The sequence below is a fragment of the Vidua macroura genome, chromosome 11 (assembly GCF_024509145.1).
Source record: "Vidua macroura isolate BioBank_ID:100142 chromosome 11, ASM2450914v1, whole genome shotgun sequence".
Taxonomy (NCBI): Eukaryota; Metazoa; Chordata; class Aves; order Passeriformes; family Viduidae; genus Vidua; species Vidua macroura.
The window spans coordinates 12,245,368-12,272,232 of record NC_071581.1 but is presented as its reverse complement, the minus strand read 5'-3'; the positions used below and the strand labels follow the sequence as shown (position 1 = coordinate 12,272,232).

The 26,865-nt window shown below is 35.4% G+C and overlaps 1 protein-coding gene across 7 annotated transcripts in view; it reads right to left on the bottom strand.

Moving 5' to 3' along the window:
• FTO (FTO alpha-ketoglutarate dependent dioxygenase) overlaps positions 1-26,865 on the bottom strand; it is a 221,981-nt gene that overhangs the window by 166,610 nt on the left and 28,506 nt on the right. For 5 of the 7 annotated variants that reach the window (XM_053987132.1, XM_053987138.1, XM_053987136.1 and 2 more), the window contains exons 2-4: positions 17,915-17,992; positions 12,392-13,049; positions 4,309-4,452 (exon numbers count right to left, since the gene is read on the bottom strand). In XM_053987132.1, the coding sequence (XP_053843107.1) occupies positions 4,309-4,452; positions 12,392-13,049; positions 17,915-17,992 (880 nt within the window). Of the gene's footprint in view, positions 1-4,308; positions 4,453-12,391; positions 13,050-16,209; positions 16,279-17,914; positions 17,993-22,485; positions 22,554-26,865 lie in introns of those variants that run through there. The other 2 variants (XM_053987137.1, XM_053987135.1) reach the window with 2 other exon arrangements.

The window sequence follows — 26,865 nt, the reverse complement described above, 5'->3', positions numbered from 1 at the left end:
TGCAACATAACAAATAAAAGGTATAAAGATAAGGAATTCTTAGCCAATTCTTAAAGAAGTGGAGGCAAAAGGCCCTAAACTTATTACTTGGAGGTAAAGTATTTCCCAGGAAAACACAAACCACAATGAAAAATGGCTCCCAGAATTACCAACAGGGATTTATAGAGTCTTTTCTATCTTCTCTAAAGTGTCCCTTATGACCTTTTTAGACAGTTGTCTTTTATCTATTTCAAGAGGCAAATAAAAGGTACAGTGGTGTTTAAAGCACTGGCAAAATCTTTGATATTCTAACCACCACAAATATCTACAAACAAAAGTGAAATGGAATGGACTTTCGCTATTAATTTTCTTAACTACCATTAACAAATAAGAAAACCACACACAAATAAAAACGAATTAAAAGTCTAAAAACTAGAAAAATAACTAATTTAAAAGAAATGTGTCAGAGTTGTCAAACTTCACGATCAAAGTTTGGTAATGACAAATAGATTCATAGAGCTCTAAGTCTTAATAGTAGGGAATATACCATTTGGATTAAATGTGGACTCAAAAAAAAGGAGTGGGTGAAAAGCTCCAACACATTCAAGATGCTAGAGAGCAAAGAGGGTTCAAGTTAGTTTGTGAAAATAGAAGCAGATTAAATATCTAGAAATAGTTTAATGAGACACTTTATACATGTGGAAGTGTTTCCATTAAATACTTATCTTTAACCACAAGCCAACCTCTGCAATGTGTGCAACCTACTTCTGGTTGGTTATGAAAATAATTTTTTGATGCTTCTCAAACTATAATTTGCTGGGGGTGGGGAGTGGTATAAGATTCAAAGTTCATCTTCATGCTGTTTTAAAACCCTAACCTTCAAGCTAAGAGCTTGATCTATGGGAAACAGCTGCAGAAAAGTAAATCTGCCTTTGAAAGAGTCCAGAATGTATTTTTGCTAAGTATGTTTTGAAGTCATGGTAGGAAAATTAGTGAAAATTGTAAATCTGCTTGCAAATCTGGTCATGTCTAACTCAAAGATTAGGGAAAATATTCCAATTCAATAGTAGGACCATGACAAGCCTAGTTTAGCATGCTCTAGGACAGAGCAGATGGGGCCCTTTGCTCACCTCCACGCGTTTTGGATTTATTGCATGCACCCAACACGTTTCATATTAGACACCCCTTGACTGTGTACTTGAGACAGCGGGGTTCAGTGTGCACTTCCTCTGCAGACCAATATATTATTCTAAATTGAGCTAAAGTGTTTCCGTTTCTTGAGTGATATAAAGTTTAGATTTGAATTTTTAGGCAGCAGACTTGCAGCCATTCACCAGACTTTTTCTTCATATTAAGAAAAGCCTAAAAAATTATTTTAAAAAAATCTGTCTTCCTGAAAGTAATTTTGAGTTTTTATTGGTTTTGCTTAATAAAATACATTTATATTATTGTAATAGCTTAAAAGAAGGATGGATGTGATAACCTTATGTTTAGTATTAACATACATCTAAATTATGGCTCATGATTTCATCTGAAGAGGGCTGCTGAGAAGGAAGATGTAAATTTAAATTATAAGACATTTTACTTAATTTCTCCCCAGAACAACAAAAAACATTTATAAAGCCAATGAGGAGAGGAACAGAAACATTATTAAATGTCTACTAGAAATGCTGAAAAGAAAAAAAAATGGGGTTTTTTTGTTACTTTGCTATGCCCATTGATCTTGATTTACAAGTTACTGTAATTGCACTTTACTATAAGAAATACCCAGTTACCACACTTTCTTATATAGATTTGTGTGTACCACAGGAAATACTAGTGGTATTACAGGTACAGGAATTGATAGGACCTGACTTTTAAATTATAAGCAACATATTCAATGTGATGTTTCAGCATTTTCAACATTCATATAAAGCAGTAACACTACACCAGTCCAGCAAGTGGAAGAACAGACCTAACAGAGTGGCTGAGTTCTGTGCTAGGGTGGGTGAGTCAGTGGTGGTCACAACCAGTCCTCCCAGTCCTATCAGTCAGTGCCTGTACCTGAACCACCACCAGCTGCAGGACTCTTCCATGTTCTATTTTCTAGATGTCTCGCATTCTGCCACTGCTTTTAACCTAATGCCAGTAAGAGGACTCTGCTCACTGAAATGAGGTTCTGGAATACAGCATGGACAAAAGCATAAGATAAATGAATCTTCTTTTTTTATTATTGCCAAGTGACTTTTTTTTACAGAGTTTTCATACTTTGTCTTTTAGTTGGCATCCTCAAGATACCCCTTCTTAAAAGTAAGTGCAAAATATCTGAACAGTAAAAAATATACTGGAACTATATATGTTTCCTTATATTGTCTTTCACACCAAGTTAAAATGATAAAGGCAGTTGTGCTACACAAAGAAACCTAATAAAAGGGCCATTTCGAGAATACCCTCTAAGATTAGAAGAGTAATTTTTTTCCCAAGTAATTGAAAAGAAACACAAAGACTATGGAAATGCAGAGGAGATTAAAAAAACACCTGGCCTACAGAGCTCAAATCTGTAGCTCTTCAAAAGTACTAATAAGAAAGTGATTTACACATCATCTTCAAAAGAATGTTTAATATATCCTTTGTTTCCATCTAAACATGCTCATGATGTTACTCATTAAATAAACTAACTTTCTGATCTACCCTTCATATAGAATCTCTGAAAATACTTTAGTCACTATATAAATTCCACTAGGGAATAAAAAACACCCTTATGATCTGGTAACTCAATCAACTACAACCTACAGTATTTTGCAATAAAAATACTAAAGTTAGTCCCCTTCTTTTATTAAATACTTTCTGAATCTCTTGGCCAGCGTTGCTCTATATGCTCAAAGTTTCCAGTCAGGAAGGATTAGATAAGAAGTTTACTTGATGCCCTAACTGCTATTGCACAAAAATAGATTATAATAACCTTGCTACAAATGTTTAGCTGCCACTTAAACTTCATTTTCACTGTCCCTCTTTCCTTCTAGGCTTCTACTTAATACCCTTACAAAAAAGTGAAGCACATTCAGACCACTATGCCAATGGATCTCACATCTTAACACCTGATCTTTCCATGTCTGAACATTCTTCAGAACACAGTTAGTCCAGTACTTCTACACGACGTTTCCCTGATGGCAGTGCAGAAGATTTGATGAGATAAGTAAGAACAAGGAATGGTACATGGTTTTTATGATGGCTTATAAAGGAATTGTTTTTAGTATATATACTGTGAAAGGTAAAGTTCAAAAGACAGTTCTGCCCATAAAGCTGGGAGTGTGACAAGTCATTCTAGGGACATTCCACAGAATATGTCTTCCAAGTCACAATCATATAAGCAGGGAGCTCTGCAAGTGCTCACGGTCTTCAAAAATGAAGTCTGTCAAGCCAAGACACTAAACAGACCAACATGATGTTATCAGAAGCCTTGTTCTTTTTTGTGTGTGATTTATGACTAAATTTATTTTAACAAAAATAATAACCAAGAGAAACAGAAGCCAAAAGAGAAAGCAAGAGATTTCGTGTCAACAAACTTTAGCAACAGTTCTCGCTTCATTTCTTTCAATGGATAAACCTTAGCACATGAGCTCAGCTGCTCAAGCAAATTAACTCAATTTAATTTTCTTTTCTTAATCCTCTACGCTTGAGACATTGAGACTCATTCTTGGAGTAAGACAGCTGTGTTCATTATGATCTTAGTATAATCCCACTATGAGAAAACAGCATGTTTGAATGTAGACATAGTAGCAGGAGAGAAGTGTCATGTGTAGAAGTGGAGACTAATAAAATATCCACAGATTGGCATAATGATTGAATCCTCAAGGACTGTGGTACCAGAAAACTTTAAGACACTCATTCACATCTTACATAATACAGGTGTCACTTGATAAGCCAAGCTGAAGAACAGAAATTTATTTGTTGAACATAAGAGATACTCAGAAAAACCACATTAAGAATACAAAAAGAATCTAGAAATACAAGAATGGGATGGATACAGCACAACTTCTGGGAAGATCTGGGGAAATTCTAGTTATGGCCTGAAGCATAACTTGGACTAGTAATTCTGACTACACAACAGATAGAAAAACTATTTCTTTCTTAGCTGTAAAGTGAAAGAAACATTAAGAAAAAAGTTCCCCAAAATACTTTGGAAGTAGGCAAAGTAGGAGGAATTGACTATATACTCCAACTAGATTTCATGTTTTTCTAAATAAGGAAAGTCCTAACTGTAAGGAAGGTATGGTAACTTGTTTTAACATAAGTGTAATTTTCTGTGTTTTCAACAGACAGTTCAACTTTTTAGTCCTTGAAAATTACCAAGCATCAAGTAGATGTCTCCTTGGTGAAGTGGCACTGCCAAGCCAGGTGTCTCTATGTCCCATGCTACCTTCAAGCCTACATGCCAAACAGCTGGGTCTCTTCCCTTCAGTTCCTGTTCGTTGCTTTCTTGTACAGATGAATCTTGAGAGAGAGAAAGAGACCACAAAAATGAGGGAATAGGTAAGAATCATAAATACAAAATCTAGTTTAGACTTAAAGATATGCTGTATTGGTACAATCTCAATAGGCTTAAAGATTCTATAGTCTCCATTTGCTATTATCATCATCTCCAAATCCAAAAGTATGCAACAGGTAAAAGAAAAAAGAAAAGCCATATGAGATCAAGAATTTTTTTGCAACCAACTTTACCAAGATGAAAACTTTAAGTTAACTACCAAGGGAAGGCTAATCAAGTCAAGGCTTGTAATGGACTTAAGATTTTCTGAAATTCTTAAGCACATGTAAGGGGAATTTTAGCCAAGCATCACTAATTTTTTTTCCTTACTAAAACTACAAGCATGGAAGAAAAAAATAAAAAAAATGCAGCAACACTGATATAACAATAGATAACTTTTGAAAGAATTTCAAGTCATAAACTGACAAAGCATTTTAGGAAAAATTTCATTTGTTTATCTACTTGCAATTTCACCAAATCATAAACTGAGGCAAAGGTGAAATAATGGTTACAAAACACAGTCTAGACCAACAAAGCAAATCTTGGAACCATCTCTGTCATTCTTTTCTCAAAATTACTAGTCAAACATGCTAGATAACATGTGCAAGAGCCAATGAAGCTTCAATACATTTGTCACAACACTTTTCTTATCATTATGCAACATGAACATGTTGAGCTTGGGAAAAAATAATCCACTGCATAGAAATAGTATTTAGAGCTTAATCCCTCAGAACTATTTTCATAAGCTTACTTCACTGCAGTATAAATTGAAAGATACAGTCAGCATTTATAACAAGGTATTTGGGAGCCATGGTGTAACAGTTTTACAGCTAAAGTAACAGTGCATTCTGACAGAGAGGGATGAAGTTTTAATAAGTAGTTGGCACAGAACAGCAGTGAACATTTAGAAATTAACTATGCACCATGCCCAACTCTTGCTTAGAACTTAGCAACTGTGTCCATTTCACTGTCCACTTGAAATGTGCTTTTATGTAATAACTTTTAAAACCTTTGTCTTAAGTAAATGCTAGAAGAAAAATATTAAAGATGTATAGCTCTTATTATAAGAGGCACACACAAAGTGTGACCACAAACTCACACTTTTAAAATATTCATGTCATTCATCTCACATGGTTACTGCATGTTGTTTAGCTGGGGGCATATCAATGAAGTATTATCTATATTCAGGAAGCAGAGAGACAAAGCCTATTAAAGAGCCAATCTAAATGTTCTTAAGTGAAAATTCTTACAGTCCCCAAGTTCCCTCCCTTCACTGCTGCAGTGCACATCCAACTGCAGCTCTGGCTTGGGAGCAGGCCCTTCCATCAAGGACCACACAAATGAGAAAACAAGAGCTAGCAAATACTCAGAAAAATCAATACTAAACTCTTCAAGGGGCTTTCATATTTTCTACCCTGTTCAGATAAATCGTAACTTAATTTAAGAAAAATGTTTTCTGAAAACTGCAAATAGGATGGCTTTCAAGGCATTTTTAATGCAATACATCATGGATATTACAAAAAGAAGTAACCTTTCTGGGTTAACTCTCTCTGTTGTGCTGCCTTCCCATTCACTTTGGCAGCAGCACTGTTCACAATATGGCAGCAATAAAATATAGGACTACAATCAGAGACAGCAATTTCAATCAAAGTTTCCTGGGGTCTCCTCATAAATCCAGCACCTTTGGAATGTGCTCGTTAAAATGACTTATTTTTTGCAGTTTGATAAATTTTTTATTGCTTAAGTACTGAGTTCAAATACAGCTCACAGTCTCCTTTTCTCTATAGTCTCAATTATTGCACCTTATAATTATCAGCAGCAATTGAAACTGATTGCTCCTACCATATTATTTTGGTAACAAATGGAAGCAAGCTGCTACTTGCTTTTAAATGTAAGCTACCCTAAAACTGAGAGCAAGGGAAAAACAGACACCATAACATTTGTGGCATGTCCCCAAGTAGCACTGACAAACTTTTACATAAAAAGAAGTTTTTATTAAATTCTCTATGACACCTCAAGAATGATTTGATGCTGTATATTTATTGATATAATTACAGTTGCCTTTTAAGTGAAAACATTTGTATGTAGGATGCATCTAAATCATAAGAATTTGAGAATAATTCATGTGTATAAATCACGGATCACATACCCATCACCTTAACACAACGTATTTTGTAGTAAGCCATACAGAAATGGTCAAACGTACAAGTATTTAATGGCAGTATAACAAAACTATGTGCAGATGAATTCTGGTCAGCAGAGATTTACAGACTTGGGCCTGCAAGAAACCTTTATGCTGGAATCCCAAATAAAATGGTGTAACGAAGTAAAATCTTACCACAACATAACAATACCTCATCAAACCTGTAATTATGGTAGAACCATGAAAGAGAGAATGTAGCTGCAGAAAATTGGCCACAGCATTATGCTTTTAATGAGACAGCTCAGATTTCAGAGATGTTCCAGCACTAAGATCTGATCTTATCAGGTTTGGGTCAGGGTTAGGTTCAGAACAATATGAAACTTGTTTTCCTGGAACTACTTTGGTTATTGTTCCAGAGCACAGAAAGTAAAAGTAGCTTTGAAAGGTTTCTTTGCTATTTGGCTCCAAAATCTTGCAGAGTTTGAAACTTTTTGATGCTCTGAAACCTAAATGATCTCTATTCAAGTCAAACTGTAATGCCAAATCGTATCCTAAATGTAACCTTACATACCATTTCTTAAGAAAATAGAATCACTGCCAACACATTGCTAAGAACAAGGACTGTAAGCATTTACTTCAACATTAAATCCAACTGACCACTGTTATTTTTTTTAAGAGATTGCCTGATTTTTTCCAGAATGTAAAATAATTTGGGCACATATTCCTCAATTAAAAATACATAATTTTTCAGTGTCTTTCAATAGCAATATGTTATATGCAAGAAGCGAAAGAAGCAGAGCATGCTTTGCTTCTCAGCAGCTGATGGGAAAGAAGAAGTATCTACCCAAAGTTATTTCCTCTACCTCATTACTGAAAAGCCATAGTATAAGAGGTTAAATTCTATTAACATGTAATTTTTTCTTGCAACTGACATTCACAAACCCAAAAAAACATAAGATTTTGCCAACAATGTTCTTATCAATTCATGTTTGGAATGCTGTATCCACATAAATCAGGAACAAAAGCACTAAAATAAGAACAAACAATATTCTGTCATCCCTTCATTTCTGAAGGAGAGGCTGTATTTGATCAGTGAGAAGATGTTTAAAAGAGACCCCACAACCCACAACAATTTATTCAAGTGATGATTTCTTTTTAGACAACAGGGATTCTAATATATTATTGTGAAATTTAGCGGGTCACTAAAAATGTGTGGCTTTCAGAACATAAATCAAACTGGTCAGACTCTACAAGTTAGAGCTGTGACCATTTCATACACTTACCCATTTCTTTAAAAGTAAGATCAAATTTTCTATATACCATTTCTGTTATTTCAACAAGTAATATTTCTGTTATATTATTGACATTAGAAATTATTCTAATCCTGTAAAAAACATCTCCTCCCTAACTTTTATCCATTAAGCAGTACATAAAGAGGACTATTGTCAGCTACAAAGTTAGATTGACTTCAATGCTGAACAACTTCTGTAGTTTCAGGGTTATTTTAATATGATAGGGAAACATACATCTGTAGTGCATCTCAATTATTTTTATTCCCAATTAAATTAAATAGCCATCATTAGGCTACGTACCAGGATGCTGCTTCTAACTTCACAGAGTAAAAACATATAAACAACTTTTTACAAAAGAAACAAGCACAAAAGGTCCTTGAAGATTAGTCATCACTGCAACTAACAGTAAGTTTGTTAAACCTTTTAACATTACCTTGTCAGCAGACAGAGACAGTTGTCTAGAAGTTCAAGAGTTAACCAGCAAGTAGCCCTTACAGCAAGAAAAACTAGATATGGTAAAGAATCTAGAGAAAACTACTTATCTAATCTCTTCCTCTGTGGGAAATCCAGGTAAGAGAAAGATGGACACACTTCAAGTGTTTACATTTTTTTGCATCTCCTGTAAGTTCGTAACTGAAACAAGTCTCTACTTCAAAGAACATCTTTAGAACCAGCTAGTGCTCTGCTAAGTAATAAAACTTCCTACAAAACTTACATTGACCTGATGGAAAGCAAGTCATTAGGAACTTTTCATGGATAAAATCCAATTTTTGAAAATGCCCTTTTTCTACTGGACTGCAATTCACTTTTATAACTGCAGCAGGAAATAAATATGGGTTATTAGCTTACTATATTAAATTCCTGAATATTTTTTTTACCTTCATGCTCTCAGGTGATAGGATACTTGTAAGCTAATGTGTTATTAAAAATGCTGAATTGGTCAAAATTTGTAATTCCCGTTCCTTGATAAATTCTGAAATATAAATTAATTCCAAATACTGTCAGTGGCAGTATAATTGAACACATATTCTGTAACCTATTCAGTTGTGCATATGCACCCTGACTACCATTCATGCAGCATACACACTAAAAGGAAACCTCTCAAATTTTGATGAGGCCCCATTCTCATCACTTCACAACCTACTCTTAACCTAATGTAATGTAAGTAAAAGCATCAAGCTAAATGTTTATCTTATTTTGTTGTTAGAATTGTGCCTCATTTGAAGTTGCTTTGAAAGAGTTTTACAGTGGAAACAAGAAAATAAACACTGATGCCAATTAGAATATCAGCTTGTTTCAATATCTTTATGTTGATGTCTAAATTTCTTTTCTGGCATATTGAAAACTGCTTCTACTCCAATTAACACTGATCAAAGTTTCAAACATGAAATTTTCATTATGGCATCAAACAATGAACAAATGAACAAGAAAACAAGTTGTTTCAATTACAGCAGTATCTGTTTTAATGCTATTTAATCCAGTAAGTAGGTACAAAACAAATGCTGATACAAAGATGTACATGAAAGTAAAAAGAAAACCATATAACCTGAGTTGTGCATCTCTAAACAGTCTGACAGAGCTGCCATAGCTCAGTAAGACTGCTGACTCCAAGGGTGCTGCTGCTCAAACTCTGACAAACCTGCATTACAGCAGGGTAGGTCAGCACCAGCCATGCAGCTCTCAAGCCCGAACTCCCACATGCCAAGGCTGCCACAGACCCTCAGTGTCCAGTGGGGATTTGAGGAATTGAGAGCTGACAAAACAAACATGCAAGACCTGGCAGAAAAAAGAATCAAGCCAGTTCCAACAAAAATCAACATGCTTAATTTGTGTTTTCATTTCCCACTGAATCAGTGTTTTCTCACAGAAAATTACTAATCCAGCTCATCTACATCTTCTAAGGGAAAATAGCTCCAACAAAAAAATTCTGACCACAGCTACTGTTTTTATTATGTATTCTGTAATGATTCTGTGACAGTCTTTTTGCACTACACTGAGAATTCAATGCTAATTCAATACTAAATGAATGAATGGAGTAAGTGCTAATATCGGCATAAAAACAAAACATATTTATGGAAAATAAGAAGAGAAGTCAAGACATAACTCCACAAAGATATAACAATATTCTTCAAAAAGATGTTGAGATCCTCATGTTTCACAGTTATGGAGACCTGGTAATATGGGAAATATTGAAAGCCTTTGCAGAAACCATCAAAACATTGACATTATATAGAACTGGAAAGAATAATATTATAAACATTGATGAGCTCGTCACCATCAACATTGGAAGGCTGTCAAGAGAAACTCAGAAGAGCAAAAAGACAATCTACTTCTCTAGAATCAAATCCTCTTGGATGCACTGGGTACAAAACTTTAACACAAAGAGATATTTACTGACACTTCAGTTACAAAACCATACTCCTAAGTATAAACAGGATGCATTTCCTCCAATTTATGAATAAGAAGGTCATTGCTTTAGGGCTATACAAGGACAACCACACCCTGAGCACAGATGGGAGTGAACTGCTGGCACACAGAGCTGGACTGCTGGATATCTCTCAATGATGCTCCATAGCCACGGCAGGCACCTGAAACTCTCTCTAAAGCTCAAGGACCCAACTTGAGCAATGCAAAACCAGAAAAATTTCAAGTAGTGACTTAATTTTTTTTTAATGATAGAACAATCAATTTATTTACTAGAAAGATCCTGCTTTCTCTGTTTTTCTGTCTATTTCCAAACTTTGCAGAAAAAAATATACAAACTTTCAATTGTAAGTGTATTTATGAAAAAATCCTTGTATTCAGCAAAAAAGTTATTGTACATAGATATCAAAGTAACTTTTAGCCTAAGTATATAAAATATTTCTATCTACCCACATCAACCAAATCTTCTACAGAATTTGCAGTGGTTTTAAAACACCATAATTTTTATTTAACTTACTGAATAAAAGAAACAAAATCAACTGACGAGTTATGAATAAACATAGCAGCTTTCATTTTTATTAATTTATAGCTCTTTGAACTTAAAGGGACTCACTTTTTTTTCACTCCATAAGCAAACTTTATTTTAAAGTAAGAAAGTTTTAAGCCTACTACAATAAATCCTCATACATACTATTATTACTGCAAGTTCATGTTTAGGTTTCTTTAACTTAAAATCCTACTGAAAAAAATATTTCTCTACAGTACTAATGGAAAAAACCCAACACATCTACTTGACACCATTGACAAAAAGGACAGAAGGAAGTTCATGAAGAAAATTACACTTTTACCAGTCAGGAAATCTCTTCAACTCAATTTGCTAAGCCAGTTGATGTTTTATATCCAGGAAAATGTAAATTGTATGACTTCAGTTGTACATTAAGTAACAAAGTGACACTAAGTTTCAAAACTAATAACAAAACCAATAAGAGAATGCATGTGGGAGTATAAACTATTATTTTTATATCACAGTCTTTAGCCAAAACCTATTGAAGTCAATGCAAATTCTTTCTCTGTTCTAAAGCAAACATCATAGGATTTTTGGAAGAAGAAAAAATCCATTGTGAATGATGAAACATAACAGAACATATGAAAATTCAAATCATGTTTCTAAATTCTAACCTTATGTTTGCAAAACTAAGAGTCATTAAAAAAATATCCAAGCCTTTTTTCAAGCATTGTTAGGAAAAAAAAACAAAACAAAACAAAACAAAAAAAAAAAAAAAAACCAAAAAATCCTCATGTTTGCTCTTAAATAACAATAAAAATGGGGTAGATACTTTAAACTAAAAATTAAATATTTAATGATGCTTCAACTGCACTTTTACCACCACCACCCCTAAAATGCTGCATGTAATTCGTTTTAAAATAAGCAAGAGCCTGCAAAGCCTATCAGACAAGAGTTGTTTTAATGTAGTGTCCACTCTTCCCAGCTAGAAAAATGTTGACAAGTCCTCCATAAAACACACATTAACACTACAGCATGCCTGGACAAAATGCATATAATTCTGAGTAAATACAGTAATACTTCTATCCAAAACCAACTGAAAATGATCTTTCCAAAGAAAGAAGAGTAGTAAAAGCATGAAACAAAGCAACTCTGTATATGACAAATAACACTGTAAAAATGGTGATCCCAAGCACAGTGAAACATTTTACAGGACAGAAAACACGCATATGCATTAACCTAAGAAAGGTATTTGACACATTTTGATTTCCTGGCTCTTAGTCAGGGAATTAATTATACCAATGTTTAAATCTAGTTAGAGAATGACTGCTAAGCCAGCTGCAGTAAACACAGCTATTTTGCACAGGTTTTAGTGGAAATAAAGATGAGACTTCACTACAAACAGCACCACAACGCATTCAGAAGCACGTGACAAGTCTAGACCCGCATGCAGGTGTGCTTATGCACATACACGCAAGGGAACACAGGAGAGCTTCAGGGATTTCAGGGACTTTTGTGACTGGTCAAGTCCCATCACTCACCTTCACAGCTGTAACTGTACACAGCCACTGCTGACCTTTCCACCAGGTTCTCGTCATGGTGCCAGCTCACTGCCATGTTCCCCATTCCAAAGTAAGGTTCTTGTTTCAAGTACAGCATTTGTAGTGGATCCATATAATTTAATAAAGTCAAATTATAAGATGTTCTGTTCTTTAGACTTCTGTCATCCTCTGGTACACAAAGACTGTTTTGATCTTTCGAAGCAAACCCTTGCTCCATAAGAGAAGTAGCAAAATTTTGCTTCCTATCTATTACAGCAGGATCTTTAATTTCTTTGTTCTCAAACAAATTTTGTCCTTGTAATGCCTTGACTGTTTCAATATGCAAGTAGTCATTAAGTCTCATTAATGCTTTACAAGCATCACGTATTTGAGGACTGCAATATTTTATATCATAACTTTCTGTAGGCCAAGGAACTGTAAATAATCTTGTGTTCAAGTACTTATAAGTGCATCCTGGGTTTCCAATTAATATACGAGACACTGGAGTAAGAAAGTCTTTTCCTTTGATCCTTACAAGATCTTGAAAGAAACAGTTGTGTTCTCGCAAGGTCAGAAAGCTTTCTTGTACCATTTGATGGAGCTCTTCAGGTATTGTATCAGATTTCCTGAAAATCAGCTTGGAATACTTGGTCTTCCACTAAAGGAGGAAAAAAGCCAAACAACAAAAAGAGGAAAAATAATTATTCTTTTTACAGGAGTCAAGATATTTCAAGACAAGGCAAAGCTGTTAACAAGAATAAGTCTAGAATGTGGTGAAGATATACATGCCAGCACTTGTTACTTTGTTTTCATATTTCAGGATATTGCACAAGCTGTGAATATGTACCAGTGGCTTAAACCAGAGCAAATCTCCAAATAAATACATACAAAGACTCTAGAACAATTCAGCAGAACATACAGCTCATCTGATGAATCTGTAGATAATGCCACTTTTAAGTATATAAACAATAGAATATCAAGCAATAAGAAAGTGATTTCTCTTTTTGCAATGGTTGCAAAGACCCTTCAGTTTCATTCTGATGTACAGACATCTAGAGGGCTACATGATAAACTCAAATAGCTTTATATAACAATACTTTTCAGGGAAAAAATAACAAAAAACAAAATGTACATTTTTAAAAAATGTGCTGCTAACATTCTGGTGCTTTCTATTCTTACATTCCTCAGTACCTGCCAATTATCTCTCATTTTATATAAAAGCTCTCTTTTGATAGCAGAAAATGTCCAAACTTATTTGCTTCCCCAGCTCCCTACCTGTAGTGTCCTTTTCCCTCACATCCTCTTGTGGCCACACCAGCTCTGGTATCAGCTGGAGTTCAGAATCCAGCAGTGTGTGGAGGCAGCAACTCCCAGCAAGGTATAACACTGCTAATCAGCAGCTTCGTGCTTTGTATGCACAATACTGCTTCCCACTCCAGGAAGGCTTGGATAATTTTATTTTGCTAATCTGGTTTTCTAAGGAAGTGAGTATCACATAATCACACCTTTTATTGGTTGCCTGTAAATCTGCTTTAACTACTGCTGAGGATGTTTGGCAAACTAGACAAAAGCTAGGGAATAAGTTCTTTTAAAGAGTGGGTTCTTACGTATTTCATTAAAATTAATAGATAAATAAAAGAAACAGATGCATACTAGTGCCCTAGTAAGGGAGGGGCTGTAATGTGAGTGTATCAGGCATCAATTAGCATCTGTGAAGCTCCTAAGGACTCACCACAGCTAGGTACTGATGGTGGTGTGGGGACACATATTAAAGTAGACTGAAATCTGAAGGCATTAGGCAATGGGGTAAGAGCACATGGATGCATAAAACTGATCTGCCAAAACTTTTATTAGTCTAATAGCTTATGTTCAAAGTGCTCTTAACAAGACAAATAAAAGTCACCGGCACAAAACACCACACTGACCTACAATCCATCTGTGAGCTCCTTCTGGTACAACTCAAACCCACTTTACTACTAGTACTATCTGCTTCCCAGTCTCATTTCAACCTGCCTTTCAGGAAATTAATTTTAAAATCCAAAGAACGTGCCCTTAAAAAATACAAACCAGGCAGTAAGTATTCACATTTTCCACTGCATGAAAACAGATTTTGCATCATAATGCACTGTTATCCTATAACACAGAAGAGCTGGCTTTATAGGATCGTTTGTTTCCACTAAAAAGAAGAACATAAAAGGAAGCCTATTTTAAAAATAATGATTACATATAATAAATCTTGGTTTATCTATAAACCTTGCCACTTTTCCTTGTAAATTTTTACAGTGAAGCTAACTCCTTTTCTTTATACATTCTTATGGTTCCAAAAACTAGCTTCCTAGAGAGAGGAAAATAAACCCCTGTAACAGTATCTACAGATAATAATTTCTGACAATTGTATTTACATGCTTAGCTTCAAACACCAAAGCTTGAAAACAGTCCCAGATCTGTGTGAAGGTCCCTTTACAACCCCAGAACACAGGATCACAGCTTTCATTCAAAGAAGTGAATCCAAACTTGATAAACTATATTCACCTGAGCTTGTCAAAAGCCTGAAATTATTCCTTTAGCGGTCCTGAACTGGCCCTTTTATTTCTACCAGTGCTGTGTATATCCAGCCTTTGAACAGTACAGTGAAAAAAATCCTTAAAAACAACTAATGAAATCAGTAACTGTAAATATAGGACTGTATATAGTAACTGTAAATATATATTGGAGTTATAGGCTACAGTCAGATGTGAAGGTACAGGCTGATGGGAGTATAAATATTCTTTCACAATCTTACTTAAGAATGCCAGAATATTATATGTTGTGACATATAAAGATTATTACTTCATTATTTCTTTCATTATGCAAATGGCCTGTAGGAAAGAAAGAGCTCTAACAGTTCTATAGCGGTACCCCAGTATTTCTTTAAAGAATTCTGTATACTGGACATACTCATACCACATTACATATGCTATAATGGTATATTTAAACAGTCACTAATACTATGTCTTTTTAAACCGTTTATATGAAAATATAAATACACTGAATTTCTGACATTAATCACACACACAAAATTCCAAACAATTATTAGAAACAGAAGGAGGGAAATAACAATATGGCGTAAAGCAATTAAATCCCTGAAAACATGCACTAGAAAGGAAGAACACAGATTTTACAAAGGAAACAACATTCTATTCCCCTCCTGAGTTACAGAGGTAATGCCTTGCACATTTTGCTGTCAGCCAAGTCAGAGGCCTGTTACCTTTGGGTTGTGCTTTAAGATCACATGCTTAAGAACTATTTTATCATTAAGGTATCTCAAAAGAAATCAGGAAGTGGAAACACATTTCCGACACATCACATGAAAACAGCCTGTTCTTCTTTAAATCCCCAACCAGTGCCTGTGCTGTGCCCTCCATAAGGAAAGAATTACAGGATCAGAACATGGGGTGACTGCTGGGTTCACACTGGACACCTTGTTATTTTGGGGGTGGGGAAGGGCAGTAATCATGTTCTCTGTGTTGTAACTCTGACAGCCAGTATTAAAGGTCAACTCACTGTTCACTCTGAAAGAAGTGACAGAATTACAGGCAACTACAGTACAGAAAAAAAAAAAAAAAACAACCACATTTGATGTTCAAATCTTCTTGTGACTATTACACACAAGATTTTAAATATGCTTTCACTACTGATGGTGATACTCAACGTAGAGAACCACCCTATGGACTTGAGTGACAGAATAAAATTAGGAATCAGCAATAAGGAGCCTTGATAAGCAAACTGCCATGTGCTTCATGAAATTATAGACTGTACTTCAAGTATTTGTGAACTACCTTGTTACAGCCCCTTTCTTGTTCCAAACTGGCTTTAAACATTACATTGTTTCAGCTTACAGCTTGGGGCCCATTTCCAAAATCCTTTATCAGGAAAAACACATTGAAAGAGGATGTCAGTGAAGTTTTGCTTGTGATGGAATTTCTTCTGTTCAGGCTGTACACTTCCATACCTGACAGGATAAGACAGTTTTTTTTAGTTGCATCCTACCTAACTTTTCCAACATGTTCAAAGAATACTGTTCCATAAGAGGTAGGTCCTTCAAGGAATAGGGCAGGTCTGTCCAGGAAAGACAGGCTATAAAACTAAACTGAATGTGATATTTTACTTTGCCAATTTGTTGTCTTCAAACTCTCACTCTTCTTTTCCTCTCCAGCTGTAGTGTATTTAAGCATCACTGGCAATTTCTACAGCTGTGATTCCAGTAACATTTCATAACCACCACAGACTTCAAAAGGTGTTTGTGATCCTTATGATTAGCCTGTATCCTTAAAAATACCTAGCATGCACACATACACAACATAAAAAGTATAATTCTATATCTGCAAAAAGAATGTATTGAAAATTTATTAAGGATTGAACAGGTGTGATTTTACTGCTTATCTTGTTCCCATCGCCTTCTATATTTATGGGTTACTGACCCTAAGCAAATGAGATGCCACCTTCTCTTTTCACATCAGCTCCATGGGAAGCTGAATTTACAGAGATGTGAAAAAGAAGGAAGATGCTGGGCACAGCAGCTCTTGGCAGCATCAGAGGCAGAAGAGAACAAACAGGAGGGGATGGAACAGGAAGAGGAAGGAGAAAAGTCAGCTGCCCACTTCTTAAAAGGGGGAAGAGTTTCGTCATGAGCATTAAGTTTAAGACTGAAAAGAACATGTTTGGGTTTTTGTGTAAAGAAAAAAGAAATAAAAAATCCATCTGTATCGCTCTTGTAGATTCTCCCAGCTCTTCCACACTTGCACATGTTTGAGCCATATATCAACCCAAGGCAGGCACCACTCCTGTGTCGTGTAATGTCAGCATGGTCACTGGAGCCCCTCAGACAACCAGGTTATTCCTTATGCTTTTTCTCTTACTATGATACAATTTGATCTCATTGAACCTACCCTGAGTTCTGTAGCTGATCTAGAAAGATCCAAGACAGATGCAGAAAATTCTATTTATTCATTATATTCTTGAATACACTCACTTGGTTTACTACTCATGTGGCTACTGGGCCTGATCTTTCTTCTGCTTGGTTTCATTTGAGGCATTCCAGTTTCCACAGTTTGCTTTGTAAGCAAAGAATTAACAATTACTTACTGCTGGAAAGTAGAATTAAGCCCCTCAAACTTTAAATTTCTATGTTAATCTTTCCTGTATTTTGCCAAACAGGAGCTATAAAGTTATCTTCATTGGTCAGAAAAAATACATTAAAATACTGGTGACATGTATTTTGCTTCAGCAAAGCATGAAAAACTGTAATTAACTGTTATACATTACTTGTAGTGAGGGCACACATATAAAAATAATGGAAGTTCACCAAGTTCTCATTTGTGAACATCCCAGTTATAGAGATCTTATTTCACACCACCTGGAAGTGCATTATCAGCCATCAGGATACCTTTTTTCATATCAGATTTCAGTGTCTCTGAAGGAAGATTTATTTGTTCAGTACAAACAGCCATTTTAGTTTAAAATGATTTAAAAGAAATACGTTACCAGCTGGTGGAAATCAGCATCGGCTGGTGTCAGATACGGAAGTCTATTCTCCCCAAGTTCTTCAAGAAGCTTTTTCTTCTGTTTTGAAGGAGCAAAATTGAAACAAAAAATTAGACTTAAAAACCAAGATATAAACAGAGAAGTGTAAAAGTAGTTGTATTTAAATGGCAAAACCAGGTGCAATTACTTCTCTTACTTCCTTCAATTCTGGAAAATTAAATAAGTAAAACAAAAAAAAATAATTAGGGGAACTTCTCTGCTTACAAAGTAGTAATTCAGTTTAGGCAGTTTTAGAGCTCATGAGTTCTTTTACTCCCAAGTTCTTTTTTAGATATCAGTCCTTGTTACACTGATCAAAATTCATCTCAGCCTTATGCTTTTCAGACCTATGCCTACTTTATAACTACACATTAATTTCTTGTTTCCTTTCCCTTTTCTTTTTTACTTCAATTTGTGCAGCCAGTGGGTACAAAGCTCATATTTCATCAAATGGCTCAATAACCCACTTCATTAAAACAACAAGCCCCAGTGTTGGGGGTACTCTAAAATATTCCCTGAAATAGTTTATGAAAGAAAAGGAAAACACAATTTACTGTACCCCAAAGCCCCCACAGCCTGACAATATTTAAAATGCCATCCTCAAGACCTGCCATCCCAGAGACAGCCATAAATCTGGTCTGATGCTGGGAGTGCACAAAGAACCGGCTGCCTGTAAAAACAGATTTTCTCTGTCTCCTTGTTCTCTTAACTCCATTTTTATTTCTGGTTTAGACTGAGAGCTTCTCCACCAATATTTAGTCAATGTAATAAAAGCCTGATGTCTCTTCAAATTGTATTTTTCAGGTTTTTATTAATCAAAATAGATTTTTTGGAATCAAACAATCCTGATCCATGACAGGTATCTTCACACTTATCTACTCACAGACTAATTCAACACTAACTCAGTATAAGTAAAGCTAAACCCCAGTGTAAAAATTATTACCGTGGAAGTTCTGGCCTAGAAAATAAACTCCTTCCTCTACTTCTTCTTTCTTTTAGCTTGCAAGGATTGCTTTTTACAAACTTTGATTATTAACAAATTTTGACTTACTTGCAACTCAAAGATCATAAAACTGTATCTGCCATAATGCTTAAATATATAACAGCATTCAAATTCTTATTTTTATTGCAATATTTTCAACTACATAAACACTAGCACAAGAACAACTCAGTATTTTTATGTTCTAAGAGAAAGACCAGATGGAAATGGAATACTGGTTTTAAAATAATACTAAGGGTATAATACATAGGAAAACAGTAAGTTAAAAAAAGGTATGACCAACACTTTCATAAAATGAAGTTCAAAACAAGGTGAAACCAGATCTTCGCTATTCTGGCACTAGTATTAGAAAAAGGAAGATAAGACCTTTCATGTATTAACTAACTCCTGCATTATAGCAAACACGTGAACAAGGAAAGCTGAACTATGGAGTATAATTGTGCATTCTGTGACAATGAATTACATTTATTCAAATTTCAGCATTGAGAAAGGTGACAGAGGCTTAAAGTCAGGTGGAAGTGTAGAGGATTTTAAGGTTCATAGATCAGTCAAACTACAATCAGAGCAGGTGGCTCCCACTCATCTCCACACTCACCCTGTGCTGAGCACCAATTCTTAACAAGCACTGACATTTCTGAACTAATGGTGTAATTTCTTTATGTCCTCAGTTTTCTTTGGGGACAGGTTGTTGGGATGTTGACATGAAGTCATCGGTGAAACCCAGCAGATTGTAACTTCAGATTAAGTTAGCAGAAAATGACACACTGATTTCCTGCATTTTCTAAAACAATTTCACTCCTCTATTACCAAACGCTTGTCAGAATTTTATTATATGAAATTGCTGAAAACATTAGACTGGCTTTGTTATCTGTGAGATAAACCATAGCAAACTGCAGGGAAAGAAATAAGATATTTTAACATGGACTCACATCTGTGGGAAGGAAAAAAAAAGCGGGAAGCAGAGAGATTCTGACAATTTCTTTGTCAAGTATCAGGCTCTTGGCAAAAAGCACACAACATTAAAATGCACTCTTGTGTATAGGTAGTAGTAGTTCACATTTGATTGTCAGATCTGGCTAAGTGCCGCACTTCAGCTTGATGTGCAGACTAATACACACAGCTGGGTGGTAGAACATGCTGCTCATCTCTTATGCAAGAAGCTGTCACACAGATGTCAAAAACATCAAGCTACTCACAAATACCTCCAAAAAATAAAAAAAAAAAAGAAAAATAAAAAAAAGAGAAACTGAGTATCTGGCTAGACCAGCTGGCTGATGTGAAAGTCTAAGCAGTGTTACATAAGCATTGTCTATTGCTTCTCTAAACACATAACCCCCTCAGTAAAAACTAAAAAAATGCCTTTACTTGAAGGTGTCAGGCTTCTTAAAAAGCGTTTTTCTGAATCTGATTTTTAAATTTTAATAATTATCAACAGCATAACAGTTTATTCAGATATCAAGATTATGTTTCTTATGTTTTAAAAAACAATGCGATTTTTACACAGACATTAGTGATGCCAACACATGAAAGACAATCTGATATGCACCGTCCCCATCACCACACACTGCACTACTTTAGAAACTTTATTAAGTACTCAGCTTGGGCCTTCAGAAAGGCAAAAACCTCTGCAAATACTTATTTTTTTGGCTGCTGTGAGTGTTACTGGAGATATTTAAGTGACTCTGCAATGATGATCAGAAACACAAATGCCCAGTTTTAACTGCACAATGAACATTCTACAGACATTAATCTCTACTCATTCATTAATAATAAATAAGATCATTAATGAGACGGTTGTAAAATTCAGCAAGTGGAATTTAACAATTGGAATCTCTCAATCACTATATGTGTAATTATTTATTTTTCCTAGCAAGAGAAGTGGTGCCTTGTATGTCACAGAGCAAGAGAAGTAACAGAAACACAGCAAAGAGGTGAGGGTGCAGAGAATGGTGTAGCAGCTTTGGAACATCATCTCCACTCCCAGCCTACAACAGCCCCTCTGCCTCAACTCCTTTCATCAGAAGTTCTTAAAACACTGCCCATTTTTTCATCTTAAAAAGTTTGCTAACTGTCTGCTGCAGTTTTTACACTTCTGAGACTACTTGGGACCAGAACTAGTAAAACCCTGTATTTTTTTTTTTTTGTTTTTAATACAACCCAATGTTTTTGCAGAAATTTCAGGGATAGATCATAAAAAAGAGCCACTATTCAAAGCATAAGAAAGTATCACTTCCTTCTCCAACAGTCTTTCCCAACAGTCCTTTGTTTTCCAAAAGGTTACCAGGTTCAGAATGCCTGAGAATGCCTATTGTCATGAAAGAAAGATCTGAATGACAGCTTAGATGCAAACCTTCGGTTTCTCAAAAATCTCTCCTTCCTCTTACCTTTTTTACCCACATAAGAATGTCCATTAGGGCCTGTGTTTACCTTCTACTCATTTTTTTAAATCAACTCTAATAAAACATGGATTTCTTTCAAATCCTGCATGAATCAAAGGGCTAGTGCTCTGAAATGCTTAATAAACAATTTTATAAAGGAGGAAGATTAAACATATAGCAAAAATTTTGTGGCACAGTACTAAGACCCCATCAAGGAAAAAAGCCATCATTTTACAGGAACTTCCAAAACATTACCTCCTAAGAGCCTTTCACATGTTACAGTTTTTTATAAAAAATAAAATTGGGATAGTTTCTTAAGGAAGGAATGTGATTTTGAAGTTGACATTTGTTTAAACTACAAGGCTTTCCAAGTGTTAGCTATTAAAACTTCATAGCTACCAAGATCATTCAAATGGTTCACTAAAACAAGTTATGTCAGAAATGAAGCTAGAGTAAAAAAAATACAACCTAAATGTACCATTACAGCTTTTATTACTCCATTATCACATATATTAGATTTCAGATTTTTTTTTCTTCACATTATTTCTGTAAACTCTACTCATCAAAAGGACTGGCCAATTTTACAGCACCATTTACTGACATGAAAATGTTACATTGCCAGTCTACTCTTCATTACATTCAAGACTTACCAAAAACCTTGTGCCTCATTCTACAATACAGCCTCCCAAAAATACTGGTAGACATATACATACTGTACCACACTGAGTACTACAAGCTGCCCTCCTTGCCCTCCTAATATAAGTCAAAAACATTTTTATATTAAGGGCAAAAAAAAATGTATTATTATTATTAGTCTATGTAAACTCATATTAAAAATATCTATGACGGTCTAGCAATATTTCATGGCCCATATATCCACTTGCTAATTATACTACAACAAATTATACTTGTTATTTAACATAACCACAGTGAATCCTGTTCTTCCACTGAACAAACAGGTCCAGCTACAGAAGTAACAAAATGCAGTTCAAGTGACCTGGGCATGAAAAAAATTACGTAATGAACAATCCACTGCCATGCAAAGACCTCGGGTCTTACATCAGCACCCGTGAGTAGCTGTCACAAAGACTGTTTGATATTCTCTGCTGCAAAGGTACTGTTTGGCTTTGCTTACTAATTTCAACCTCTCTTACCCTTTCTCATAAATCAACAGGCCCAGGTTTTGGTTCACGCACACACAGACCAGTCATGCATATGCACAACACTCTCAACTGATGTAACTGAACTAAGAGTTAATTTATGCATCGAAGCAGCCTAGCAATGTGTGAAAAATGCCTGCTGCCAGTATCCCCTCTTTCCCCATCTTGAAGTGTTAAGGGCCCCTTAATTGTTGTTCTAACCTACAGGAACATTGTTCCTTTGGCCAGTAGCTGTTAATGGAACAGAACTGGCAATTTCCTTACCTAGCTGAGTGTAGATTTGTCACACATGGATTAGCACTGAAAGTAATCATAATAAAAACACGAAGTAATAAATAGTTCAAACACAGACACTTTGGGCTGACAAAATGTCCCTAAGGCTCCTCTGTATAACTCTGAATAAACTTCTACCATCACTGCAAGCATCTTGATAACATCATCCACATCTTGCTCTCTCCTAGCATTTGTGCATCCTCTTGCAGCAGGCACCAGTTAGTAAATGGGTCAGCTCTATGTATTAGGTGAAAAGTAAGAACATTCAAACTTTGAAATTACCAAATTTTAACCAGATCTCCAGTTGTTCTTAGTTTCTTCTTATACATGTGGACACAAGATCACATACGTTCTTAAGAAAACACATTTAAGACAGTGTTTAGTTCAACATGGCTATTAATCCTTACGAATAGATAAGGACACTGAGGCATGTCTGTATGTCATTCTTTGCAGAGTTTCTAAAAGACAGCCAATAGATTCCGAGACCAGATTTCTTAATCTAGCAATTCTTAACCAGCTCATCTCCAAAGAATCAGCAGACAGAAACCTTAGTGACTGTTACCAATAACTGATTCTGCATGATTTAGCAAAAACACCGCTACACACCCAGTCCCAAGAAACCAAGGGGGTTTGACCAGTTGTGAAATACTAATCAACAGTACTTGACAGACAAAAGGTTCAATAAAGACAGATAAAGTAAAACTGTAAAAAGAGCTAATGCTGCCAACAATGATACATTTGGTGTTGCTGTTCATCTCATGTTCTTATGACATGAAGATATTGATGGCTTCTAACTTCCATGGAAATCTATTACCAGGACACATGGCACTAGATCTCTGTAGCCTTAGGAGCTGCATATTATGCTCAAGAATGGAAAATAATGCTGACAGAGTGCTATTTATCCCTGAAGGCCTCAAGGAAACAGAAAGAAACATTAAGAATCTCTACCTTATTTTGGGAAATATTGCATAGCTGCAATGTAGAATTGTCTAAACCTCACTGGGATTCATTATCTAATTAATGTAGCAAAGTAAGAGCAAACACACTGACCAACAACCACAGAATAGACCAAGGACCTCCAGACTGAAACCCAAGGGCTGACAGCTTGAAATGCAGATTCAGAACCTTTGCAACAGGCTCATAACTTCTGTAGATATAGACAAAGAACTTTCCAACACAAACACCGGCAGGTCACACTAACACCGTTTTTCAGAAACTAACTTCAGTTTTTCAGACCAGCAAAATCAAAGACAAAATAAATTTTGCAGCTTTCCATCATTTCCAGAAAATAACAAGCCTGGCAGGATTGCTGATCTCTATATATATTGATAAGTAATGCTGAAGTAACCAATGTTTAATAAGAACACTTTAAAAAGGGGGGAAAAACTCCAAATGCTAAAATATCACCCAGAAAATAAAGCAGTCAAAAATGAAGTAAAAAGGATATGAAAAAAATATACATATTTCCTTAAATATTTCAGCTTAGCATCAAGTGCAGCTTCTAACCTGCCCTTGGTGACACTGCAGAAGATAGTGTTAATGTAGAAAGACTAGGTGTTAAGTGCAAATGCATGTGCCATGCAATTGGCTACAAGGAAGATCAATAAGGAGCTAGAGCATTAAATTTCACATACTGTAACTGTCATGCCCATTACACAGTATTTGAACATCTCTGCAGGTCATTACAAAATTGTTGATTCTTGGTATTTTTTATAGAACCAAATTATTTTCCAGAGTTTTATTAGCACAATAAGCACTATGAAAATCTAAAAGCACTTACAAACTTGGTGAAATCTGAAGGCCTTTACAGCCTTCCAAGACATCATTTGTACATATTTGCAGAATGCATAACTTTATTCTTCACTGCAGAATGAAAAGACAAGAAGATGGTTTAAAGCCTTACAGCTAAAAGGAAATGTATTCCAGGAACACTTTTCTTTTCTGTCACATTTCACCAGGCACACAGATGATGCATTTTTAAGGAGGCATTTACAAGATAATTCTTGAGAGTATGTGCCACAATTAACAAAATCACTGCCAAAAAATGCACCAAAGGAAGGGCTATGCCAGTTCCCTGAGCTCATGCTTCTTGCCTCTGCTCTTCCATCTTTGTGCTTTGCCCTTTGCAAGGACATGATAAATTCAAATTTTCCTTCCAACATTTCTCCCTGGAGGAGGCCTTGAGCAGAATTCTTTGTGTAATTCTTCCTCCTCTCCCCAAAACAATTTAAAGGTAACCATCACTGATGTGTAATCACGGTTGCAATAATTCACTCGCAACATCTTTCCAAAACAGCACAATGGAGAATTCAGTTTTGAAGACACAAAGGAAAACAATGTTAATACAGTTGCATCACTTAACAATGTATTTTAAGGGATATAAAAATTAGAGATCACATTATGCACATAAATTTAACATAATAAAATTTGTATGAGTGTATTCAGTGAGGTGCAGTGCAATATGTAACATTTTACACAACTGAAATAGAGAATCCTTGAGACCCTCTTCCAACCTGGTATTTTATGATTCTAAGAGTGATCTGTGTAATAAACACACAGACACTGTTTTGTATTTATTATATACTAATTTCCTAACTTTGCATGCACTATACCATCAGTTAAATAATGGAAACACTCACTTAAAAAACCTAAATACTACAGTTGCTGACTCAACTTTGTAATAAGACAACTATTAATGAAATACTGTTGGATTGAATTTTGGCATATAAATTAAAGAAAGACATTGCTATATGGTTTGCTGAAAAAAGGGGTTCTTTTCAACAAAAGTCATTTAACAAAACACCTCATAGTGAACAATTCAGACTTGGTTAATTTTGAAGCTTGAAGGCTTTGCTTTGTTCACAGTCTCCAAAATAAGCCACATGGGGAACAGAAAGCTAACATCTAAATGTTAAGTTGGCAGGCAACAATTAGCAAAATTCAGGGTCTGAAATGTTGGACAAGTTCAGACCAGAAACCAGGTTCAGACCAGGGAGCACAATTGAAAAGAAAGGATAATTAGGCATTAGAGGAGACACCTCTGTGAAACCTGAATTCTCTCTCGTGGGAATTTTTTTTTACATCAAGTTTAGAAGTTTTTCTAAACGAGTGGTTCCCAAACTGTTTAGGCCATCAGACTTCAAAGAATCACTCATATTTCTTTAAGAAGTTCTGCACATACAGCCTAACCAAATAAACTGGAGGCAGCAGAGCCACACTGACTGAAAGTTAGATGCATCTCATTCCTCAGTTTGGTTTTGATTTATCACTTTGCCAGCCACCACTTAAAATGGAAATGGATGAAAATTATTTCTTAAGTCTTCCTTGTACATTTGTTCAAGGAAAACTCTTGCCTGTCCTTTCTTCCCAACTGGTCTGAGATTCTAAATAGTCCTGCTGCAACCTCTGCCTGTATTTTCAGAATGTGTAGTACAGTAATAACAAATCTTTTCAAAGTCATCTCTTCCTTTCTCCATGCTATCCTCAAATACAGGTTGGATTTCTGAAGGTGACAAAGAGAGGCTGGCACACAGAGGACCATTCCAGATTTCAACTATTTCAACTCTCCTTTGCCCTACTTGCTCCCTTCTGCTGACAAAATATCCTAGACTTACACTACTGCATGTTTCTTCTGCCAAATTTAATAAATAAACAATTCCTACCAAGAGCACTCACTCACTCTAGAATGGCTTGGATTGGTTGTCTAAACAAAGGAAGAAGAGGGGCAGCCATACTGATCCACAACATACTAAAGCTGTAGCAGGCTGATAGGAAAATGCAGACAAGTTTCATGAACTGTGTGGTGACAATCAAAACTGAATCCATGAAATTACTCAATAAAGAAAAAGCACCAAATAACTTCTGATTGTATTTTTAAGTAAATATCTGTATATGATATATAAGAACATTATCCAAAAAAAACCACAGTAAATTAGTACAAGTGAAGGAACAGTGAGAAAACTTAAAAAACTTTCATATGAAGAGATACAAGCACACAAAAAATAGTCCTAATGTGGAGCTACAACTTGACAAAGAGGATTGTTCTGAACTATCATAAAATTAAAGTCATACAGGAAAGTCTCCATCCAACTGAAAATACTG